Source organism: Emys orbicularis, chromosome 1 (assembly GCF_028017835.1).
Source record: "Emys orbicularis isolate rEmyOrb1 chromosome 1, rEmyOrb1.hap1, whole genome shotgun sequence".
NCBI classification, from domain to species: domain Eukaryota; kingdom Metazoa; phylum Chordata; order Testudines; family Emydidae; genus Emys; species Emys orbicularis.
Window position 1 is genome coordinate 248,191,931 of NC_088683.1, and position 21,979 is coordinate 248,213,909.

Sequence of the window (21,979 nt, forward strand, 5' to 3'; positions counted from 1 at the left end):
ATCTGAGATTGTTAGTGAGAATACCACAGCTGACCTCAGAAGGCAGGGCAGCACATGGGAAGGGAGCCTATCTTTTAGGCAACTATGCCCAAGCCATATAGAATTTTAAAGATGTATATTACTACTTTTAATTGCACCAAGAAGTGAACAGAAAAAGACAGTGCAGTCTTTGGAAAACTGGTATAATATGATTTCTTACGGCCAAACATTCTGTACAAGAAGGCCAATGCATTTTACATAAAGACAAACACAAACTAAAACTCCAGATCCAACCAGCTCTTTACTTTGTGAAAGTTCAGATTAAGATCCAGATCCAAACTTTATGGCTCAGGCTCATCTCTAATTCTGCATGATCTCTAGCTTCTAAATGTTCTACAGTCTTAAACCACTATGGAGAATGCATTGCAATAGTCCAATATGGATATCACAATGACATGGCTAACAACGGCAATGTACACATCAGAAAGAAAAATCACATGATATGTTACATACAGATTTAAAAAAGTAATGTCCCCAACGCTCCTGGTATCCCAGGTGGCTATCTAAAATCCAGAAGAGTGAGGCATTAATGTACCGAGGGACAACTTTTTAATCAGTACCTGGCTGGAGGACCTAAGACATGAGCTGTAGAGTACAGAGTAGACTCATCTTTCTATAAAAGGCACTACTCGTCCAAGTTTTTCAACATTCTATAGTAGTACTAGGAAGTGACAGTAGACCTCAAATAAAATTTGTTTTAGGTGTACTTCTCTCATATGGAGAAAATCAGGGAGTATTGGTTTAAATAGCTCCAGACTGAGGTCCTTTGGAACAAAATTGTTTTTGGCAATTTTGACTTTTTAGAGACAAATTAAATCTCTTAAAATCAGGGGAATATACTTCAAAACAGAAACAGTGACAAAATTATTACAATATGGTTGTGCTAGGCTACAAGCTAATAATCTTTCCATATACAGCTCTTGTTAATTTTGAGAATTTGCCTCATAATTTGATGAAAAGGAATAAGATATAATTATTTTTAAATATTTAATTATCAGTTTTGCAGAAAAGGGTAACAAATGTTTGCTGCTACTTACTACACTTTGCATTGCTTAAAAGGCAAACTTTAGAAACACAGAATCCCCAAATCAGATCCTAGTAGGTAAAGAGGATTTCATTCTACTTTTAACATTTGCATGAATTACTAGTTTTCTTTTTTAAGTTGCTCATCAGTTTTAGCTTAAAACGTGTAAAGATATTATACAAATTGCTGCCAGATTACCTGTACTGAATAGCACCCAGAAGCCCCAAACCTATTTTACTAGGCACTTGAACAAGTATATAGTCCTTGAAGAGATTACAATCTAATTTAAAATATGATACAATGAGTGGATATAACAAACAGAGGGAATGGAGGATGAAGGAAGGGGGAGAGGTACCAGAGATAAGAACATGTTACATAAACTAGTTATATGCACAGTTGGATGGTTTCCAAGCATTTGGTTTTTTAGGATATTTTCTTTTAATAATTATATACAATAGACATCAGTAATCGAAAGACGTAAAACATTAAGCTTAAAAAAACCCTATATCATGTCTTGTACCTGAAAAATTGTTTAATGCATCCTTACTTCCATTTGTTTCTGCTACTGCACGTCTGAATTGCTCCAAGATGGCATTTAGCTCAGAGGAACGCTGCAGCGTTCTATGCTCAGCAATACGAAGACGTTCCTTCAAAGCATGAAATTCCCGCTGATAAGCAATCAACTTTTCTAGAAGGAAAAAAAATGTCTGGTTACTTACTTTTGAAAACACTTCATCTGCTCTTCACTCCCCAAATAGTGTTCTTATATAAAACAATTTTGTTGCAAACTTTGGGCTTAGAATAGGTAGAAAAATAAGTGATCTTTTGTGGAAGGCTGAAGGACAACCTTTATCAAATTATTAAATTAACTGCAATATACTCGTGTTAACTCCAGTGTTAGAAGAATTTAGATCAGTGGTTCTCAACCAGGGATATGCAGAGGCCTTCCAGGGGGTATATCAACTCATCTAGATATTTGCCTAGTTTTACAACAGGCTATATAAAAGCACAAGCAAAGTCAGTACACTAACATTTCATACAATTACTTGTTTATATTACTCTAAATACTATACACTGACATGTGAGTACAATATTTATATTCCAATTGATTTATTTTAGAATTATATGGTAAAATGAGACAGTAAGCAATTTTTCACTAATATTGTGCTGTGACACTTTTGTATTTTTATGTATGATTTTGTAAGCAAGTAGTTTTTAAGTGAGGTGAAAATTGGGGTACACAAGACAAAAATCAAACTAGGGTTGCTAGGTCTCCAGTTTTCGACCGGAATGCCCAGCCGAAAAGGGATCCTGGCGGCTCTGATCAGCACTGCCGTTAAAAGTCCGGTTGGCGGTGCAGACAGGCTCCCTACCCGGCTCCATGCAGCTCTTGGGAAGCTGCCGGCATCTCTCGCCAGCTCCTAGGCGTAGGGGTGGCCATGGGGGCTCTTCGTGCTGCCTCCGCCCCCAGTGCCAACTCAGCAGCTCCCATTGGCCAGGAACTGCGGCCTTTTCCTACTGGCCGCTGGACAAGCAGCCGCCGAAATGCCACCGTGAAGTGGCAACGTCAAGAGGCGTCGCCGCCAAAATGTCGCCATGAAGCAGCGTCATCAAGAGGCGTCGCCGCCAAAATTCGGCGGTAGCGCTTCTTGACATTGCTGCTTCTCGGCGGCATTTCGGTGGCTGCTTGTCCGGCGGCCAGTAGGCGGGCGCACATGGATGCCCCGGTGGGCGCCATGCGTTGGGGACCCCTGGCTCAGAGCCACGTGGTCGCACCTCCGCCTAGGAGGCGGAGAGAGATCATAGAATCATAGAATATCAGGGTTGGAAGGGACCTCAGGAGGTCATCTAGTCCAACCCCCTGCTCAAAGCAGGACCAATGCTGGCAGCTTCCCGGGAACCGCCTGAGGTAAGCACTGCCCGGAGCCTGCACCCCTCATCCCCTCCTGTGCCCCACCTCCCTGCCCCAGCCCTCTCCTGCACCCCAAATCCCTCATCCCTGGCCCCACCCCAGAGCTGCACCCCTAGCCAGGGCCCTCATCCCCTCCCACACCCCAACTCTCTGCCCCAGCCCAGAGCTCTCTCCCCCACCCCATAGCCCCCCGCCCCGCCCCACACCCCAACCCCCTGCCCCAGCCTGGTGAAAATAAGCAAGTGAGCAAGGATGGGGGAGAGCGATCAACGGAGGGAGAGAGGAAGGGATGGAGTGAGGGGGGCATGGCCTCAAAGAAGGGGCATGGCAGGGGTGTTTGGTTTTCTGCAGATAGAAAGTTGGCAACCCTAAGTCAGACTCCTGAAAAGGGTACAGTAGTCTGGAAAGGTTGAGAACCACTGATTTAGATGATGTGGTAATTATGCAGACACTTACTGTAGCACAGGCTAAAACCCCAAACTTTTTGGACCAAAGTACCAGATAAATTTTAATTTCAGAGTGAAATAACACAGAACCTATTTATTATTTGCATCATTCAGAGAAGTTAGTGTAGCTGTAGCAGTATCAGACTTGGCAGCACTACTGACTTATAAAAAAAGATTGAAGCCAGACATGCATTTGGAAATAGTTTGCATCTTTTGAATAATTTGTATGAATGAATAAATGGAGTTTAGTGATATAGTTCAACTTTACTTATTTAACCCTTTAGTACTAAGTTACCAGCAATCTCCTGTGACTAAAACTGTGGATTCCTAGTAATATTAGTAAGCAAATGTGTTTGTAGGTAATTACACATATATTTTTTCTTTTTTTGAGGTGTAGAGAGAGAAGGAGGGCTGCAGTAAACACAAGACCCTCTCAGTTATATCTTGCGTCCTAGGACACAACCACCCAAGAAGCTAAGCATCTCAGGTTTCACTGACACTTTCTCTCCCAATCTTCCCTTCATTGTTGCCCTCTTCACTTTGCCAGCCTGTCAGCTCCCTGTTTTGAAGTCCCCAGCCTGATCACACAGTAGCCCCACCTCTGATCTCAATCCATTTCATCCCTCTTCTCTAGTCAATGGATGTTCCAGGGATTACATGGGAGATCACCACTGTAATCCAGTGGTGATCTCCCATGCCAACTTCTGAAAAGTACGAAGTTAACTCTACTTAATTAAGTTAAAGTTTTGCAGGTAAATTATCTTTTTGGTTGTTAAAAGACTAATACAGTACAATTCCTTCTCTATCCATGCACTGCTCATCTTTCTCTTGTTCTCCATTAAAGATTGATTATATTATATTTCTTCCTTTGTCCTTTTTTACCCCCTATTTTACATTTACTTTCTCTCTGTAGTTAGGATGTATTATCCATTTAATATTTTGAAAACGTAATTAGTTAGCTAAAATACCCTGTGTTTAGAAAAGAAGGAACAAAACACAGTTCACAAACAACATTTTGCACAGAATAATACACAAAATGGTCTATTAATTCCTGCCAAAAAACCCAGGCAGCTAATTGAAATAAGAATTATTGCTTAGCTAGCAATACCAAGATGCCCATAGGGATTTTTTGACACAAGTAGAAAAACCTCAATTTTTTAATTATTTTAGCAAAAAAGAAAACATTAAAATTTAAATAAGTTAGAAAAACAGGTCATTAAAAGATTAGTAACGTAAATGAAAAAAATACGTAGGTTTCCACCATAGTACCAAATGCTTCTTTCCTTCTATTGAGATACCAAATTACTAGCCATAAAGCTGATGGAAGGACCCCAAAAGAAATCTATCCTCTGATGAATAAAACACCATTTGTTCCCATACAGAGAAGCAGCAAATGAGTAGAAAATTACAGAAGATTTGGTCTTCAAAAATTCTGCAGGTTTTACAGCTTGGTCCTTGATATTTTTATTTAAGAAGCATTTATTACTTTAGAGTAAAAATGGGAAGCTGATGTTTTGCCATACACTTTGCTTTGGAAGCCAAAAGGATCAAATAAAAATATCAATACTCAATAACTGCTAATAGAGATGATTTTCCTGTTGAGAAATTACATAAGAACTGAATGTTTTAATTCTTTGTCAGTTGTTTTCATTCAGCCAGCATAACTCCAGTAATTAAAAGTAAATGTTTAATCTGGCTTAATGTTCTGCATTTCCTGGAAAATGGTCTGCTAGTTTAGCAGTTGGGTTTCTCCATTTTTTTTTTTTCTTGATCCAAGAAACATGCAGAGTCGAAAACCCAGACATGCTCTTTTGGGAGCTTGATCCTTTTGTGGTGCTCTCATGAATGCAATGGGAGTTCCACTGGCACCTCAAGAGAAGAACACACTCCACAAGCTACAAATGCTGTCCATTTTCCTTGCAGCCTCAGCCCCACGTACATTCTTTATTATATAGTTAGATGTTTTAGTTCCAGTTCTGGTCAGCTACCAAGCTATGTTTTACAATAGATCCCAACTGCCTAAACTCAGCAGGAAGAATCTGGAAATATTATTGAGTTTTTCACTGGTTTTTAAGTTATGTTTTCTTTATTACTAGTCCAGTGTGTTAAAATGAATGCATTTCAACCCTTGATGATTTTAAGAGTTAAGTGGTCTTTCCCTTAGCAAAAAAAGAAAAACAGGAGAGAAAAACCATACTGTAGTTTCATTTTATAAACATGTCTGCCAGAATATCTGAATACTGTAGCAGAAGCAGCCTAAATTGTAGGTTAATAGTTTGCATGACCAGAAAGCTCTGAATATCAAAATTTCAAATGAAAAATAGTCTGATCAAAATGGCTAAAACTCTCCAAACTTCGCCTGAGTCACTTTGCTGCAGTAATGTTACAATGTTGAAGATTAAAGCGCCAGAGTTTTTAAAACTGTTAATAGCTTTTAGATTAAATGGACGAACTACTGCAGAATCACCTTCATAACTGTACATGGAAAGACTCCACAATACTATCAGTAGAGTTGCAGCCCCTGTGGCTATCATAGGTTTCATGATACACCAATCTTGAGAGTAGAAATCCTACAAAGGAATCTAGAAAGTATAATTGGACAGGCTTTATACTAAAGACGGTGCTACAACTACAGCAGCAAGTTGTTTAAGAACAAGTCCTCATGTTACTGTTTAGAGATATTCTAGTATTTTTAAAATCTACCAACAAGGGTGCAGAAGATACCATTAAAAGTATAAGATTCTGACTACACTACTGCTTTTACCAAAATTGTAATTGTGTTCACATAGGGTTCATATGTATACGTATGGTTAGCACATGGTACCTAACATCATGATTAGGTGTGGACAGGCCAGACTCTAAGGCAGGGGTGGCCAACCTGTGGCTCCGGAGCCACATGCAGCTCTTCAGAAGTTAATATGCGGCTCCTTGTATAGGCACCGACTCTGGGGCTGGAGCTACAGGTGCCAACTTTCCAACGTGCTGGGGGGTGCTCACTGCTCATCCCCTGGCTCTGCCACAGGCCCCACCCCCTCCCCTGAGCCTGCAGTGTCCTCGCTCCTCCCCCCCAGAGCCTCCTGCACGCCACAAAACAGCTGATCAGGAAGTGTGGGGAGGCGCTGATCGGCGGGGCTGCCGGTGGGTGGGAGGCACTGGGAGCGGAGCTGATGGGGGGCTGCTGACGTATTACTGTGGCTCTTTGGCAATGTACATTGGTAAATTCTGGCTCCTTCTCAGGCTCAGGTTGGCCACCCCTGCTCTAAGGCCAGAAGGGAAAATCATGATCCTCTAGACCAGGTGTTCTCAAACTGGGGTTTGCGACCCCTCAGGGGGCCGTGAGCTGTCAGCCTCCACCCCCAAACCCTGCTTTGCCTCCAGCATTTATAATAGTGTTTAATATAAAGAATGTGTTTTTAATTTTTAATTTGTAATAGACCCATAACCTCTGGCTGAGTTACTGAAGTCCTCAAATCCTGATTTAAAGACTTCAAGTTACAGAGAATCCACCATTTATACTAGTTTTAACCTGCAAGTAACCCATGCCCCATGCTGCAGAGGATGGTGAAAAACCCCCAGGGGGAAAAATGTATTTAATAGAAAGCTGATGGACATTACAATTAAATGTAGTGCCAATAGAGGTAGTTCACACCTTTCAAAGTTATTGTTTGAGTCTCTCTGCAGGCTCAGGATAACAACAGTACATTATTGCTATACCTGAGTTCACATTTGAAGGTTTCTTTTGCAACCATTAAAGGTCACTTATAAAAATATAATGAAATCTTAAATTATGGAGCACAAGACGACAGTAGGGAGGAAGTGGGCATTTGGCATTTACCTGTGTACAATGCCAGATAAGTCCTGTTAGGGGGAATTGCCAAATGCTAGCCCTTTAAGAGGAACAGATTCCAGGATTCAAAACTAACAAGCAGACTCAGCACTACTTTACTGAAGCAAACATATAGAAATGGGTTACATTACTATGTTTTTATTAGCCTTATATTCCAGGTCAGTCACCAGATTTTGATAGTTAAGTCTTCAGATCCTGGCAGAATGTTTCTCTATTCAAGGTAAAAGACCAATTTGGAAAAAAAAAAAAAAAAAAAAGAGTGGGAAACAAGCCTTTTGTTCCCAAAAATCTGATTACTATTTTGTTAATGCTGCAGTCAGTCAATTTCAAACCAAAAACTGGCAACCCCTCAATCTGGACTGGTAAATCTGAAGATCCAAAAAGTCTTCCAATCGTAGCAAATTTTGTATTTATTTGTTATAAACAATTATAGCTTGTTAAAAAAATCAGCTATGCAGATCTAAAATACCTTTTCGTAATTAGTTATCTATTTTGAAAAAATGAATTAAACCCTACATATTACTTCCGACATGAAAGTGTCAGTACAGAACGTAGCTGTAAAACAGTCTTGCACTTTGCTACCTCAGGTTTGCATTTGATTTATATATATTTCCCTAGCTGTGTTATTTTCTCCTGTAAAAACAAGGAATCAAAATAAAGTGATTGGTCTATTTAACAGATGTCAATAGCCTTATTCATCTAACGTTTGACATTTTTGTCATCCTGCAGGTTTTTTAATTGAGTACTAAAACACATGCTTTCAGAACAAATTGTACAGTAGGAGATTGAGGATGCCTGCCGACAGAGAAATCACAGCCCTTGCTACATTAATTCTCTCAGACTGCTATGCCTACTAAATCTCAAACTGAAGCTTTTCCAGTGGAGTTCAAATTCTTATGTGAGATGCATAGGTCTTCTTCAAAAACAAAAACTGTAGTCATGATCCTTCAGAACCAAAAGTAAAAATGTATTTGAAAGAATTCCTACCCATGTTTCCAGCCTAATGTAATCATGGAACCACACTTAATGTAATACTTAACAAAATCTGCATAGCAAATTTAATAGATTCGTAGACTATAAGACCAGAAGGGACCAGTGTGACATCTAACCTGAAATGCTAGTATGAAATTTACCAATCTGTATTTAAAAAGGGCATTGTCAAGTTAAAATTCATATTTTAAGAACAAATCTCCTCACAACTGATGCTACTCTTATTTTATTTCTTTATAGGCATTTCTATGGGGATTATCGCCCCACACCAGTAACACGTAAAAGATATATCTTTAAAATTCAGTTAAAATATTTTCATTGTCTATTTTTTTCCCCAGAGTTTGGACAATGAAGACCGGTCCAGTTGCTTGTAAGTCCATTTTTAATAAACTACACTTTCAAGTTCCCACGCACAAGCACAATGCTGCAAACAGTGCAGAGGAGTATATTTTTACAAAGCTCTTTCCACAGAATATATATTTTAACTCTTGAAAATATCTGCATTTGTCTTAGGTTTCATAAAAGCTCATTTTTACAAAATCTCAATTCATAGATTCATAGATTCTAGGACTGGAAGGGACCTCGAGAGGTCATCGAGTCCAGTCCCCTGCCCGCATGGCAGGACCAAATACTGTCTAGACCATCCCTGATAGACATTTATCTAACCTACTCTTAAATATCTCCAGAGATGGAGATTCCACAACCTCCCTAGGCAATTTATTCCAGTGTTTAACCACCCTGACAGTTAGGAACTTTTTCCTAATGTCCAACCTAGACCTCCCTTGCTGCAGTTTAAGCCCATTGCTTCTTGTTCTATCCTTACAGGCTAAGGTGAACAAGTTTTCTCCCTCCTCCTTATGACCCCCTTTTAGATACCTGAAAACTGCTATCATGTCCCCTCTCAGTCTTCTCTTTTCCAAACTAAACAAACCCAATTCTTTCAGCCTTCCTTCATAGGTCATGTTCTCAAGACCTTTAATCATTCTTGTTGCTCTTCTCTGGACCCTTTCCAATTTCTCCACATCTTTCTTGAAATGCAGTGCCCAGAACTGGACGCAATACTCCAGCTGAGGCCTAACCAGAGCAGAGTAGAGCGGAAGAATGACTTCTCGTGTCTTGCTCACAACACACCTGTTAATACATCCCAGAATCATGTTTGCTTTTTTTGCAACAGCATCACACTGTTGACTCATATTTAGCTTGTGGTCCACTATAACCCCTAGATCCCTTTCTGCCGTACTCCTTCCTAGACAGTCTCTTCCCATTCTGTATGTGTGAAACGGATTTTTTCTTCCTAAGTGGAGCACTTTGCATTTGTCTTTGTTAAACTTCATCCTGTTTAACTCAGACCATTTCTCCAATTTGTCCAGATCATTTTGAATTATGACCCTGTCCTCCAAAGCAGTTGCAATCCCTCCCAGTTTGGTATCATCCGCAAACTTAATAAGCGTACTTTCTATGCCAATATCTAAGTCGTTAATGAAGATATTGAACAGAGCCGGTCCCAAAACAGACCCCTGCGGAACCCCACTCGTTATGCCTTTCCAGCAGGATTGGGAACCATTAATAACAACTCTCTGAGTACGGTTATCTAGCCAGTTATGCACCCACCTTATAGTAGCCCCATCTAAATTGTATTTGCCTAGTTTATCGATAAGAATATCATGCGAGACCGTATCAAATGCCTTACTAAAGTCTAGGTATACCACATCCACAGCTTCTCCCTTATCCACAAGACTCGTTATCCTATCGAAGAAAGCTATCAGATTGGTTTGACATGATTTGTTCTTTACAAATCCATGCTGGCTGTTCCCTATCACCTTACCACCTTCCAAGTGTTTGCAGATGATTTCCTTAATTACTTGCTCCATTATCTTCCCTGGCACAGAAGTTAAACTAACTGGTCTGTAGTTTCCTGGGTTGTTTTTATTTCCCTTTTTATAGATGGGCACTATATTTGCCCTTTTCCAGTCTTCTGGAATCTCTCCCGTCTCCCATGATTTTCCAAAGATAATAGCTAGAGGCTCAGATACCTCCTCTATTAGCTCCTTGAGTATTCTAGGATGCATTTCATCAGGCCCTGGTGACTTGCAGGCATCTAACTTTTCTAAGTGATTTTTAACTTGTTCTTTTTTTATTTTATCTGCTAAACCTACCCCCTTCCCATTAGCATTCACTATGTTAGGCATTCCTTCAGACTTCTCGGTGAAGACCGAAACAAAGAAGTCATTAAGCATCTCTGCCATTTCCAAGTTTCCTGTTACTGTTTCTCCCTCTTCACTAAGCAGTGGGCCTACCCTGTCTTTGGTCTTCCTCTTGCTTCTAATGTTTTGATAAAAAGTCTTCTTGTTTCCCTTTATTCCCGTAGCTAGTTTGAGCTCATTTTGTGCCTTTGCCTTTCTAATCTTGCCCCTGCATTCCTGTGTTGTTTGCCTATATTCATCCTTTGTAATCTGTCCTAGTTTCCATTTTTTATATAACTCCTTTTTATTTTTTAGATCATGCAAGATCTCGTGGTTAAGCCAAGGTGGTCTTTTGCCACATTTTCTATCCTTCCTAACCAGTGGAATAGCTTGCTTTTGGGCCCTTAATAGTGTCCCTTTGAAAAACTGCTAACTCCCCTCAGTTGTTTTTCCCCTCAGTCTTGATTCCCATGGGACCTTACCTATCAGCTCTCTGAGCTTACCAAAATCCGCCTTCCTGAAATCCATTGTCTCTATTTTGCTGTTCTCCCTTCTACCCTTCCTTAGAATTGCAAACTCTATGATTTCATGATCACTTTCACCCAAGCTGCCTTCTACTTTCAAATTCTCAACGAGTTCCTCCCTATTTGTTAAAATCAAGTCTAGAACAGCTTCCCCCCTAGTAGCTTTTTCAACCTTCTGAAATAAAAAGTTGTCTGCAATGCAGTCCAAGAATTTGTTGGACAGTCTGTGCCCTGCTGTGTTATTCTGAGGTCTGACCTAACAGAATCGTTTTGCTATTATGAATGAAGGCTAGAGTCTTTAACTACTTTACCTTGCTGAATCAATTTGTTACTCCCCCATGAAAGAATTAATTACACAAATAGTTAGCCAACTATTCACCATCTGGAATTAAGTTTTTTGACCCAGCTTTGGGAAGTTTTCCAATACACAGAAATCGGGTGCATCTGGTGTACACAATTTATTAAAAATGCTCATTTTCTGTCAAATTTTTTTTTACATAAGATAAGGACATGGAAGGGAGTAATTGGATGTGTTGTGATATATGAAAATCCCTGCTCACAAAACAAAAACAAAATCCAGAAATTTATCTCAATTTAAAAAAAAATATCAAGAACATGGCTTATACTAGTCCCCTACAGGTGATAAGATTGGTAAAATTCCAGAATAAGAGTGCCCACACTGGGAGCTATTTCAGAATAGCATAATTCACTGTAGTTATTCTGCTCAATTTCCCTTTATAGGCAAGCCCTAATACTGTAAGAGAACTTTGCTGGGACTTTTATGCATTTACCCTGAGATTTCTTAGGAACATATCTATACAATAAAATTCCAGTATTGTCACTGTGTGTCACTCAAGGCTACAGTGTCTGTTGAGTTAGTGTGAAGCCATGGAAACAGCTACAAGCATGGCTGGGAGCTCTTTTTGTTCAGAATATCAACAAGTTCAATCATTACTGGGATTTGTGGTCTGTTATAATCGAAGTTCATGTCATTTTGACTTTTTACTTTTTGACAAATTTCATCCATGCAACACCAAGACATGCATCTATGCCATGCCAAGACTCCTGGATCATGATATCAAAGGTAATCACCACCTTACTCTACAGCTAATTTGCATGCAACAATTTCACTGTCTATAAGAAGGAGACTGCTCAGATGCTGGATTACTTGGCTCAATTGCCACACTGATGCAACAGCATGGGGTTTCAGATGCTAGTAGTTTAATTACTTTCCCAGATTTTCATTCTTGTTTTCAAAGTCTGGTGCGTTTTCTTTTTAAGTCAGAATTACATTTGGTGTACAATTTTTTGTTAACAAAGTCTCTAACTGCCAAATATCATGATGCAAGGAATCATTCAAGTTTTGATCTATTCCACTAGCAAAAATGACATTGAATTGGAATTTAGGTTGAGTATATAACTGTAATTTAAGAGCAAAAAATATTACAGGCATGTTGTAAGTATTCCAAATCCAAGCACTACAAACCAAGGAAATTCAGGATTAAGGTTACATGTTAAAATTAGGACTATCAAATGATTAAATAAATTAATCGCAATTAATCACAAAATTAAAAAAATCATGATTAATCGCAGTTTTAATCACACTTTTAAACAACAATAGAATAACAGAATACCATTTATTTAAATATTTTTGGATATTCAGTTCAGTCACAAATTTAATTAACCCATTATTTTTTTTCACGAGTATCATCAGCATGGAAGCATGTCCTCTGGAATGGTGACCGAAGCATGAAGGGACATACGAATGTTTAGCATATCTGGCACGTAAATACCTTGCAATGCGAGCTATAAAAGTGCCATGCAAATACCTGTTCTCACTTTCTGGTGACATTGTAAATAAGAAGAGGGCAGCATTATCACCTGTAAGTGCAAACAAACTCATTTGTCTTAGCGATTGGCTGAACAAGAAGTAGGACTGAGTGGAATTGTAGGCTGTAAATTTGTACATTGTTTTGTTTTGGAGTGCAGTTATGTAACAAAAAAATCTACATTTGTAAATTGCACTTTCATGATAAAGAGACTGCACTACAGTACTTCTATGAGGTGAATTTAAAATTATTATTTCTTTTATTTTTTTACAGTGCAAATATTTGTAATCAAAGATAATATAAAGCGAGCACTGTATACTTTGTGTTGTGTATTGTAATTGAAATCAGCATATTTGAAAATGTAGAAAAACATCCAAAAATATTAATACATTTCATTTGGTATTCTATTATTAACAGTGCGATTAATCACGATTAATTTTTTTAGTTGACTTAATTTGTTTTAAGTTAATCGCTTGAGTTAACTGCGATTAATTCACAGCCCTAGTTAAAATATGAGAATGCAAAGTTAAGGCACCAAAGCAACTTTAACTCTGCCCTATTATGCCATGTAACAAAACAATTATGATTAGGGAATTTAGTGTGTGTGGTCACCCGTTAGCTGAAACAGATTTTTAAAGCCATATTAGGTTTTTTCTAAGTATAATTTTGTTATTTTAATCACAAAGATTTTTTGTTCAAATTCTAAAAAAAAAAAAACCCTCTAAGAAAGTCTCAGTGCTTTAGTACAAAAAGAACAGGAGTAGTGGCACCTTAGAGACTAACACATTTATTTGAGCATAAGCTTTCGTGGGCTACAGCCCACTTCATCAGATGCATAGAATGGACCATATAGTAAAATATATATACATACAGAGAACATGAAAAAGTGGAAGTAGCCATACCAACTGTAAGAGGCTAATTAATTACGACGAGGTATTATCAGCAGGAGAAAAAAAAACTTTTGTAGTGATAATCAAGCTGGCCCATTTTAAACAGTTGACAAGAAGGTGTGAGGCTACTTAACATGGGGAAATAGAGTGGCTGGGTCATTACACTTATTGAATCTATTCTAGTACTCGGCTTAGCTCTCAAGGGTTAACACATTATTGTTAATGTAGCCTCACACTCTACAAGGCAGCACAAATGAAGGGAGGAGAGCGAGCATGGCAGAGAGAGAGAGAGAGACACAGACACACACTGTGTGTGTGTGTGTGTGTGTGTGTGTGTGTGTGTGTGTGAGTGAGTGAGTGAGTGAGTGAGGAGAGAGAGAGAGAGATATATATATATATGCGCATTGCCATTTTAAGTATGCTGACCCCACTCTAAGTACATTGCCTTTTTAAGTAGATCTGCAAGTTGAGACAGCAGCTGCTGCCAGCAAGCTCCCTCCATCCAGAGCCCTGTCGTGTCCCCCAGCCCGCTCTGTGGAGATAAGGTACAGGAGCGGTGGGGGGAGAGATTGACACCCTGACATTAGCACCTGTCTTCACCTTCACCTCTGCATAGCAAGCAGGAGGCTCCCAGGAGGAGCTCTAAGGCAGAGGGCAGGAGCAGCACACGGCAGTGGGGGGGAGGGACAGCTGAACTGCCCAGCAATTGATAGCCTACTGGGCAGCTGCTGCACAGGGAACTTAGGGGTGCGGGGAGCTCATGGGGGGCTGCCAGTGAACCCTGATTCCAAGACCCCACCAGCTAGCTCCAACAGGTTGCTCTTTCTGCAAGCAGTGCCACAAGTACTCCTGTTATTTTTGAGGATACAGACTAACACGGCTGCTACTCTGAAAAATGTTATAAGGGAGCACTGTGCAACTTTAAACGAGCATGCTCTCTAATAGCGCAGCGACGTAACAACAAAACAACATTAACTGGGATGCCAGTTAATGTGGCATCCCAGTTAATGTTGTTTTGTTGTTACGTCGCTGCGCTATTAGAGAGCATGCTCGTTTAAAGTTGCACAGTGCTCCCTTATAACATTTAAGTGAGGGGTTACTGTATTCCTAAAATAGTTACCCCCAAAAGATGGGGTCTCTCCTCATTTCTCAGCAAAGATTTAAGAACGGACATTTCTGTAGTGAGGTCCTGAATTAAGTCTTCACTATTTTTTATAAAAATATTATATTTATTAACAACTAGGGCTGTCAAGAGATTAAAAAAATTATTGCGATTAATTGCATGATTAATCGCACTGTTAATAATAGTATACCATTTATTTAAATATTTTTGGATGTTTTCTACATTTTCAAATATATTGATTTCAATTACAACACAGAATAAAAACTGTACAGTGCTCAATTTTTTATTTTTAATTACAAGTATTTGCACTGTAAAAAACCAAAAGAAATAATATTTTTCAATTCACGTAATACAAGTACTGTAGTGCAATCTCTTTATCATGAAAGTTGAACTTATAAATATAGAATTAGGTACAAAAAAACTGCATTCAAAAATAAAAATGTAAAATTTTAGAGCCTGCAAGTCCACTCAGTCCTACTTCTTGTTCAGCCACTCGCTAAGACAAACAAGTTTGTTTACATTTACAGGAGATAATGCTGCCCTCCTCTTATTTACAATGTCACCAGAAAGTGAGAACAGGAATTTACATGGCACTTTTGTAGCTGGCATTGCAAGGTATTTACGTGCCAGATATGCTAAACAATCATATGGCCCTTCATGCTTTGGCCACCATTCCAAAGGACATGCTTCTATGCTGATGATGCTAATTAAAAATAATAATATGTTAATTAGATTTATGACTGAACTCCTTGGGGGAGAATTGTATGTCCCCTGCTCTGTTTTACCCATATTCTGCCATATATAACAGTCTTGGATGATGACCCAGCACATGTTCGTTTTAAAAACACTTTCATTGTAGATTTCACAAAACGCAAAGAAGGTACCAATGTGAGATTTCTAATTGACCCAAGGTTTAAGAATCTGAAGTGCCTTCCAAAATCTGAGAGGGACGGGGTGTGAAGCATGCTTTCAAAAGTCCTAAAAGAGCAAAAGTCCGATGTGGAAACTAAAGAACCCAAACCACCAAAAAAGAAAATCAACCTTTCACTGGTGGGATCTGACTCAGATAGTGAAAATAAACATGTGGCGGTCTGCACTGCTTTGGTTTGTTATCAAGCAGAACCCGTCATCAACATGGACGCATGTCCCCTGTAATGGTGGTTGAAGCATGAAGGGACATATGAATCTTTAGCGCACCTGGCATATAAATACCTTGTGATGCCACCTACAACAATGCCATGCGAACACCTTCTCACTTTCAGGTGACATTGTAAACAAGAAGCGAGCAGCATTATCTCCTGCAACTGTAAACAAACTTGTTTGTCTTAGCGAGTGGCTGAATAAGCAGTAGGACTGAGTGGACTTGCAGGCTCTAAAATTTTACATTGTTTTAGTTTTGAATGCAGTTTTTTGTACCTAATTCTACATTTGTAAGTTCAACTTTCATGATAAAGAGACTGCACTAAAGTACTTGTATTAGGTGAATTGAAAAATATTATTTTCTTTTGTTTATCATTTCTACAGTGCAAATATTTATAATAAAAATATACACTTTGATTTTCATATATATTGTATTCTGTTATAATTGAAATGTAGAAAAACATCCAAAATATTTAATAAATTTCAATTGGTATTCTATTGTTTAACAGTGCAATTAAAACGGCGATTAATTTTTTTGAGTTACTCATGAGAGTTAACTGCGATTAATCGACAGCCCTATTAGACAATATACTATGACATTCTAAATATTGAAACTGAAATGCATCAAATGAACGAAGCATATTTTGTGATTCGGCATTAGATTTTTTTTTTAAATCTATTTATTAATTTAGGATCAGATGCTGCTCCAGTTGAAGTCAATGGTAGTTTTTCCACTGATTTAAATTAGAGAAGAAATGGGGTCCTTACTACCCAATTCACAAATTAGTTTGCAATGGGTCTCAAATCATTAGTGCTAATTAGCAGGTTCTACTTTATTGCTGACTCTGTTCAAAGTATTTTATTGTTATAGCCTACATAACATGTTAGAACAGAAGCTATTTAATAAGGTTCTGCCAGCTTCCATAGCAGAACACAAGAGCAGCTGCACACTTGAAAATCTGTAACATTTGCTAGGCTTGGAATTGCTTGTATACATTTACAAAATGATGCAAGTTAGATGTACAAACAGATACATACAGCTTTAAACAGGATAGGTGTAACAGGCTGCATTTAGTTTTTTTTGTTTGTTTTCATTTTTGGGGGGGGGGGTGAGTGTGCAGAGCCAGTCTCTGCCGCCCTCATCCCTCCACACAAAAAACCCCATAAAAAGCTTCAAAATGGTCTGGTGTTTTCTTTTCTTTCATTTAATGAGAGAAAGTTCATGTATGTGTTTGAGAGTTGTGCACCTGTTTTTTTCTGGTGACATCCCTACCTCCAGTTATGATACTGGATATCGGGTATATTGCGCAATGTACTCAAACACTCTTAAAAAAAAAAAAAAAAGGGCAAACTATTGTTGACTGTCAGTATAAGCACTCCCACTAACCCAGCCAAAGTCAAATTTTAAGTTTTGTGCATACATACAAAACCAAACACTTCAGCTTAAAATTATGTGGACACTAAAATCAAGGTGTGGGCTCTAGGGACCTGATCTTCCATCCAGTGTGATGCTCTTCTGGCATCTTTCTCCTCATGGAGATGGGGAAAGGGAATCTGTTTATGCCTGGAGCCTGCTCTTTTCCAATCCTGCCGACTCCTGGCCAGGGGAGCAGAACTGAAGGAAGCCAACCCAGACTGGGCTGCTGAGACAATGTCTGTACCCTGCCTACCAGAGCCAGCCGCCCATCCTCCTTTCCTGCCCTGGGGAGGGTACGAGATAATTCCACCTGGACTGGGCTCTGAGTGGTAAACTGCACTCTGCCCACTGAGCCAGCCAAGATCCCCACTGCAATGTTTAGTAATGGGGTGAAATAAACTGGGCCTTCCTTTTGTCTCTGGCTTTTCTAGGCCCAGCTCACTCTATGAAGTCTGCAGGGGCACCAGCTGATACAAACACCTCAGAAGGGAAAACGAAACTGAGGAGATCTGCCTTAAAATCAAATGTAGCCCTGGGATACAGCTGGGGCTTAACTGTCAGTTTAAAAAAAACCAAAAACAAACAAACAAAAAACCTAGAGCTGTCAATTAATCGCAGTTAACACAAGTGATTAATGCAAAACAAATTAACGCTTTTTTTTTTAAACATGTGTTAATCGCACACCTCTGTTTTGGCCCGCTTCACTTACTGTACTTAAATACTTGGCAGTCACTGGCACAGTGCTACTATGTTCTGGAGTGATTAAATACCAGAAAAAGTTAATGGAGTAAAGCAGCAAAAGTTCAGGTCTTTTGCGAACAGGGGCTGCTAACAGGGAGTTTCGCAAGGGAGTTCTCCAGGTGAAGGAGGAGCAATACAGCACCCTTTTGGGGTAAGTGACTGTCTGTAGTGTGTGTTTGTTTGTGTTTGGGGGTTACTTGCTGTGTGCTGAGCTTGTGTTTGTCAGTCTGTTTGTTTGTTTGGTTGGTTGTTTGAAGGACCGTGTGCTGTGGCTGGCAGTTGGAAGCTGTGAGCTTCAAAGGAAGGTTTGAAACCTAGAAGCCTCTGGTAATTGGCTGAGCCTTAATCAGTGGGCGGGGCATTCATACAGGCCAGGGCTTTATAAAGCAGCGCACAAGCGACCAGGGGCTGCTAACGGAGTTTCGCAAGGGAGTTTGGAAGGGGAGTGGGAAGGGGCGAGGGTCCCTTGCCGGTTCTATCTGTTTTCCCTTTATTCCCCTTAAAACTTTAAACTTCTTGCTTAAACAACCCTTTCAGCGGACAGGGGGCTGCAGACGGGAGTTTGACAGAGGGAGGCTTACGATGGTTAGGAAGACCCGCAACACCTGTGCCAGCACTGCTTCTGTCTCCTCCACCTGTAGCCAGACAGAGCGCCTGAGCATGGATGCTTCTACCCAGATCCTGGTGTGGTTTTGCAGAGACTGTAACTTGCAATTTCCACTTACTGATATCCAGGCTGGGGGGACCATCCAATGTGAAAGGTGCCTGCTGGTGGAAACTCTCAGGCGGGAGAGCTACAGGAGGAGGTGGCTAGGTTGAGAAGCATCCGAATCCACGAGCAATTCCTGGACAGTGTCCATGTGGAGACAGCTGAGGTAGCTGTCACACCACTGGTGGAGGAGGAGATGGCTCAGGGTGGACACTGGCAGCTGGTTTCTTCTGGCAGCAGGCAGTGCTCCACCCCTGCTCCGAACCCTCCTGCTGTGGTAATAGGTAACCGTTATGCTCTTCTTGATACAGGAAAGAAGGCATCACCCCCTACAGTAAAGGAGGAGAAGCCTCGTACCCCTAAGGCTGGGAGGTCTGCTGCCACCACTGCGAATAGGAAACGTAGGGTAGTGGTGGTCGGAGACTCTCTGCTGAGGGGGACGGAGGCGCCCATTTGTCGCCCTGACATTTCATCTCGGGAGGTATGCTGCCTGCCGGGAGCCCGTATCCGAGACGTTACGGAGGCATTGTCGAGGATTATCCAGCCCTCTGACTACTACCCCATGCTACTCATCCATGTGGGCACAAATGATACTGCACGGTGTGACACTGAGCGGATCAAGAGTGACTACAGGACTCTGGGAGTACGGGTGAAGGAGTTTGGAGCGCAGGTGGTATTCTCTTCGATTCTTCCTGTCAAAGGTAGGGGCCCGGGCAGAGACAGATGCATCCTGGAGGTGAATGCCTGGCTGCGAAGATGGTGTCGCCAGGAGGGCTTTGGCTTCCTAGACCACGGGATGCTATTTGAGGAAGGACTGCTAGGCAGAGATGGCGTTCACCTTTCGAGGAGGGAAAAGACCCTATTTGGACACAGACTGGCTAACCTAGTGAGGAGGGCTTTAAACTAGGTTCGACGGGGACAGGTGAGCAAAGCCCGCAGGTAAGTGGGGAACATGGAGACCTGGGAGATGGGTCGGAAACGAGAGGGAGTGTGGGCTATATTGGCAGAGAGAGAGAAAGGAGGGTCAGGACAAAACTGGGAGGAAAGATCAAACCAGTATCTTAGATGCCTATATACAAATGCGAGAAGTATGGGTAATAAGCAGGAAGAACTGGAAGTGCTAATAAATAAATACAACTATGACATTGTTGGCATCACTGAAACTTGGTGGGATAATACACATGATTGGAATGTTGGTGTGGATGGGTACAGCTTGCTCAGGAAGGATAGACAGGGGGAAAAGGGAGGAGGTGTTGCCTTATATATTAAAAATGTACACACTTGGACTGAGGTAGAGATGGACATAGGAGATGGAAGTGTTGAGAGTCTCTGGGTTAGGCTAAAAGGGGTAAAAAACAAGGATGATGTCATGCTAGGAGTCTACTACAGGCCACCTAACCAGGTGGAAGAGGTGGATGAGGCTTTTTTTAAACAACTAACAAAATCATCCAAAGCCCAAGATTTGGTGGTGATGGGGGACTTCAACTATCCGGATATATGTTGGGAAAATAACACAGTGGGGCACAGACTATCCAACAAATTCTTGGACTGCATTGCAGACAACTTTTTATTTCAGAAGGTTGAAAAAGCTACTAGGGGGGAAGCTGTTCTAGACTTGATTTTAACAAATAGGGAGGAACTCGTTGAGAATTTGAAAGTAGAAGGCAGCTTGGGTGAAAGTGATCATGAAATCATAGAGTTTGCAATTCTAAGGAAGGGTAGAAGGGAGAACAGCAAAATAGAGACAATGGATTTCAGGAAGGCGGGTTTTGGTAAGCTCAGAGAGCTGATAGGTAAGGTCCCATGGGAATCAAGACTGAGGGGAAAAACAACTGAGGAGAGTTGGCAGTTTTTCAAAGGGACACTATTAAGGGCCCAAAAGCAAGCTATTCCACTGGTTAGGAAAGATAGAAAATGTGGCAAAAGACCACCTTGGCTTAACCACGAGATCTTGCATGATCTAAAAAATAAAAAGGAGTCATATAAAAAATGGAAACTAGGACAGATTACAAAGGATGAATATAGGCAAACACCACAGGAATGCAGGGGCAAGATTAGAAAGGCAAAGGCACAAAATGAGCTCAAACTAGCTACGGGAATAAAGGGAAACAAGAAGACTTTTTATCAATACATTAGAAGCAAGAGGAAGACCAAAGACAGGGTAGGCCCACTGCTTAGTGAAGAGGGAGAAACAGTAACAGAAAACTTGGAAATGGCAGAGATGCTTAATGACTTCTTTGTTTCGGTCTTCACCGAGAAGTCTGAAGGAATGCCTAACATAGTGAATGCTAATGGGAAGGGGGTAGGTTTAGCAGATAAAATAAAAAAAGAACAAGTTAAAAATCACTTAGAAAAGTTAGATGCCTGCAAGTCACCAGGGCCTGATGAAATGCATCCTAGAATACTCAAGGAGCTAATAGAGGAGGTATCTGAGCCTCTAGCTATTATCTTTGGAAAATCATGGGAGACGGGAGAGATTCCAGAAGACTGGAAAAGGGCAAATATAGTGCCCATCTATAAAAAGGGAAATAAAAACAACCCAGGAAACTACAGACCAGTTAGTTTAACTTCTGTGCCAGGGAAGATAATGGAGCAAGTAATTAAGGAAATCATCTGCAAACACTTGGAAGGTGGTAAGGTGATAGGGAACAGCCAGCATGGATTTGTAAAGAACAAATCATGTCAAACCAATCTGATAGCTTTCTTCGATAGGATAACGAGTCTTGTGGATAAGGGAGAAGCTGTGGATGTGGTATACCTAGACTTTAGTAAGGCATTTGATACGGTCTCGCATGATATTCTTATCGATAAACTAGGCAAATACAATTTAGATGGGGCTACTATAAGGTGGGTGCATAACTGGCTAGATAACCGTACTCAGAGAGTTGTTATTAATGGTTCCCAATCCTGCTGGAAAGGCATAACGAGTGGGGTTCCGCAGGGGTCTGTTTTGGGACCGGCTCTGTTCAATATCTTCATTAACGACTTAGATATTGGCATAGAAAGTATGCTTATTAAGTTTGCGGATGATACCAAACTGGGAGGGATTGCAACTGCTTTGGAGGACAGGGTCATAATTCAAAATGATCTGGACAAATTGGAGAAATGGTCTGAGTTAAACAGGATGAAGTTTAACAAAGACAAATGCAAAGTGCTCCACTTAGG

The 21,979-nt window shown here is 40.4% G+C and overlaps 1 protein-coding gene across 1 annotated transcript in view; it reads right to left on the minus strand.

Moving 5' to 3' along the window:
* The window catches only part of MGAT4A (alpha-1,3-mannosyl-glycoprotein 4-beta-N-acetylglucosaminyltransferase A), a 142,317-nt gene that overhangs the window by 83,346 nt on the left and 36,992 nt on the right, over positions 1-21,979 (minus strand). The window contains exon 3 of the mRNA XM_065408858.1: positions 1,584-1,751. Coding sequence (XP_065264930.1) covers positions 1,584-1,751 — 168 coding nt within the window. The remainder of the gene's footprint in view (positions 1-1,583; positions 1,752-21,979) is intronic.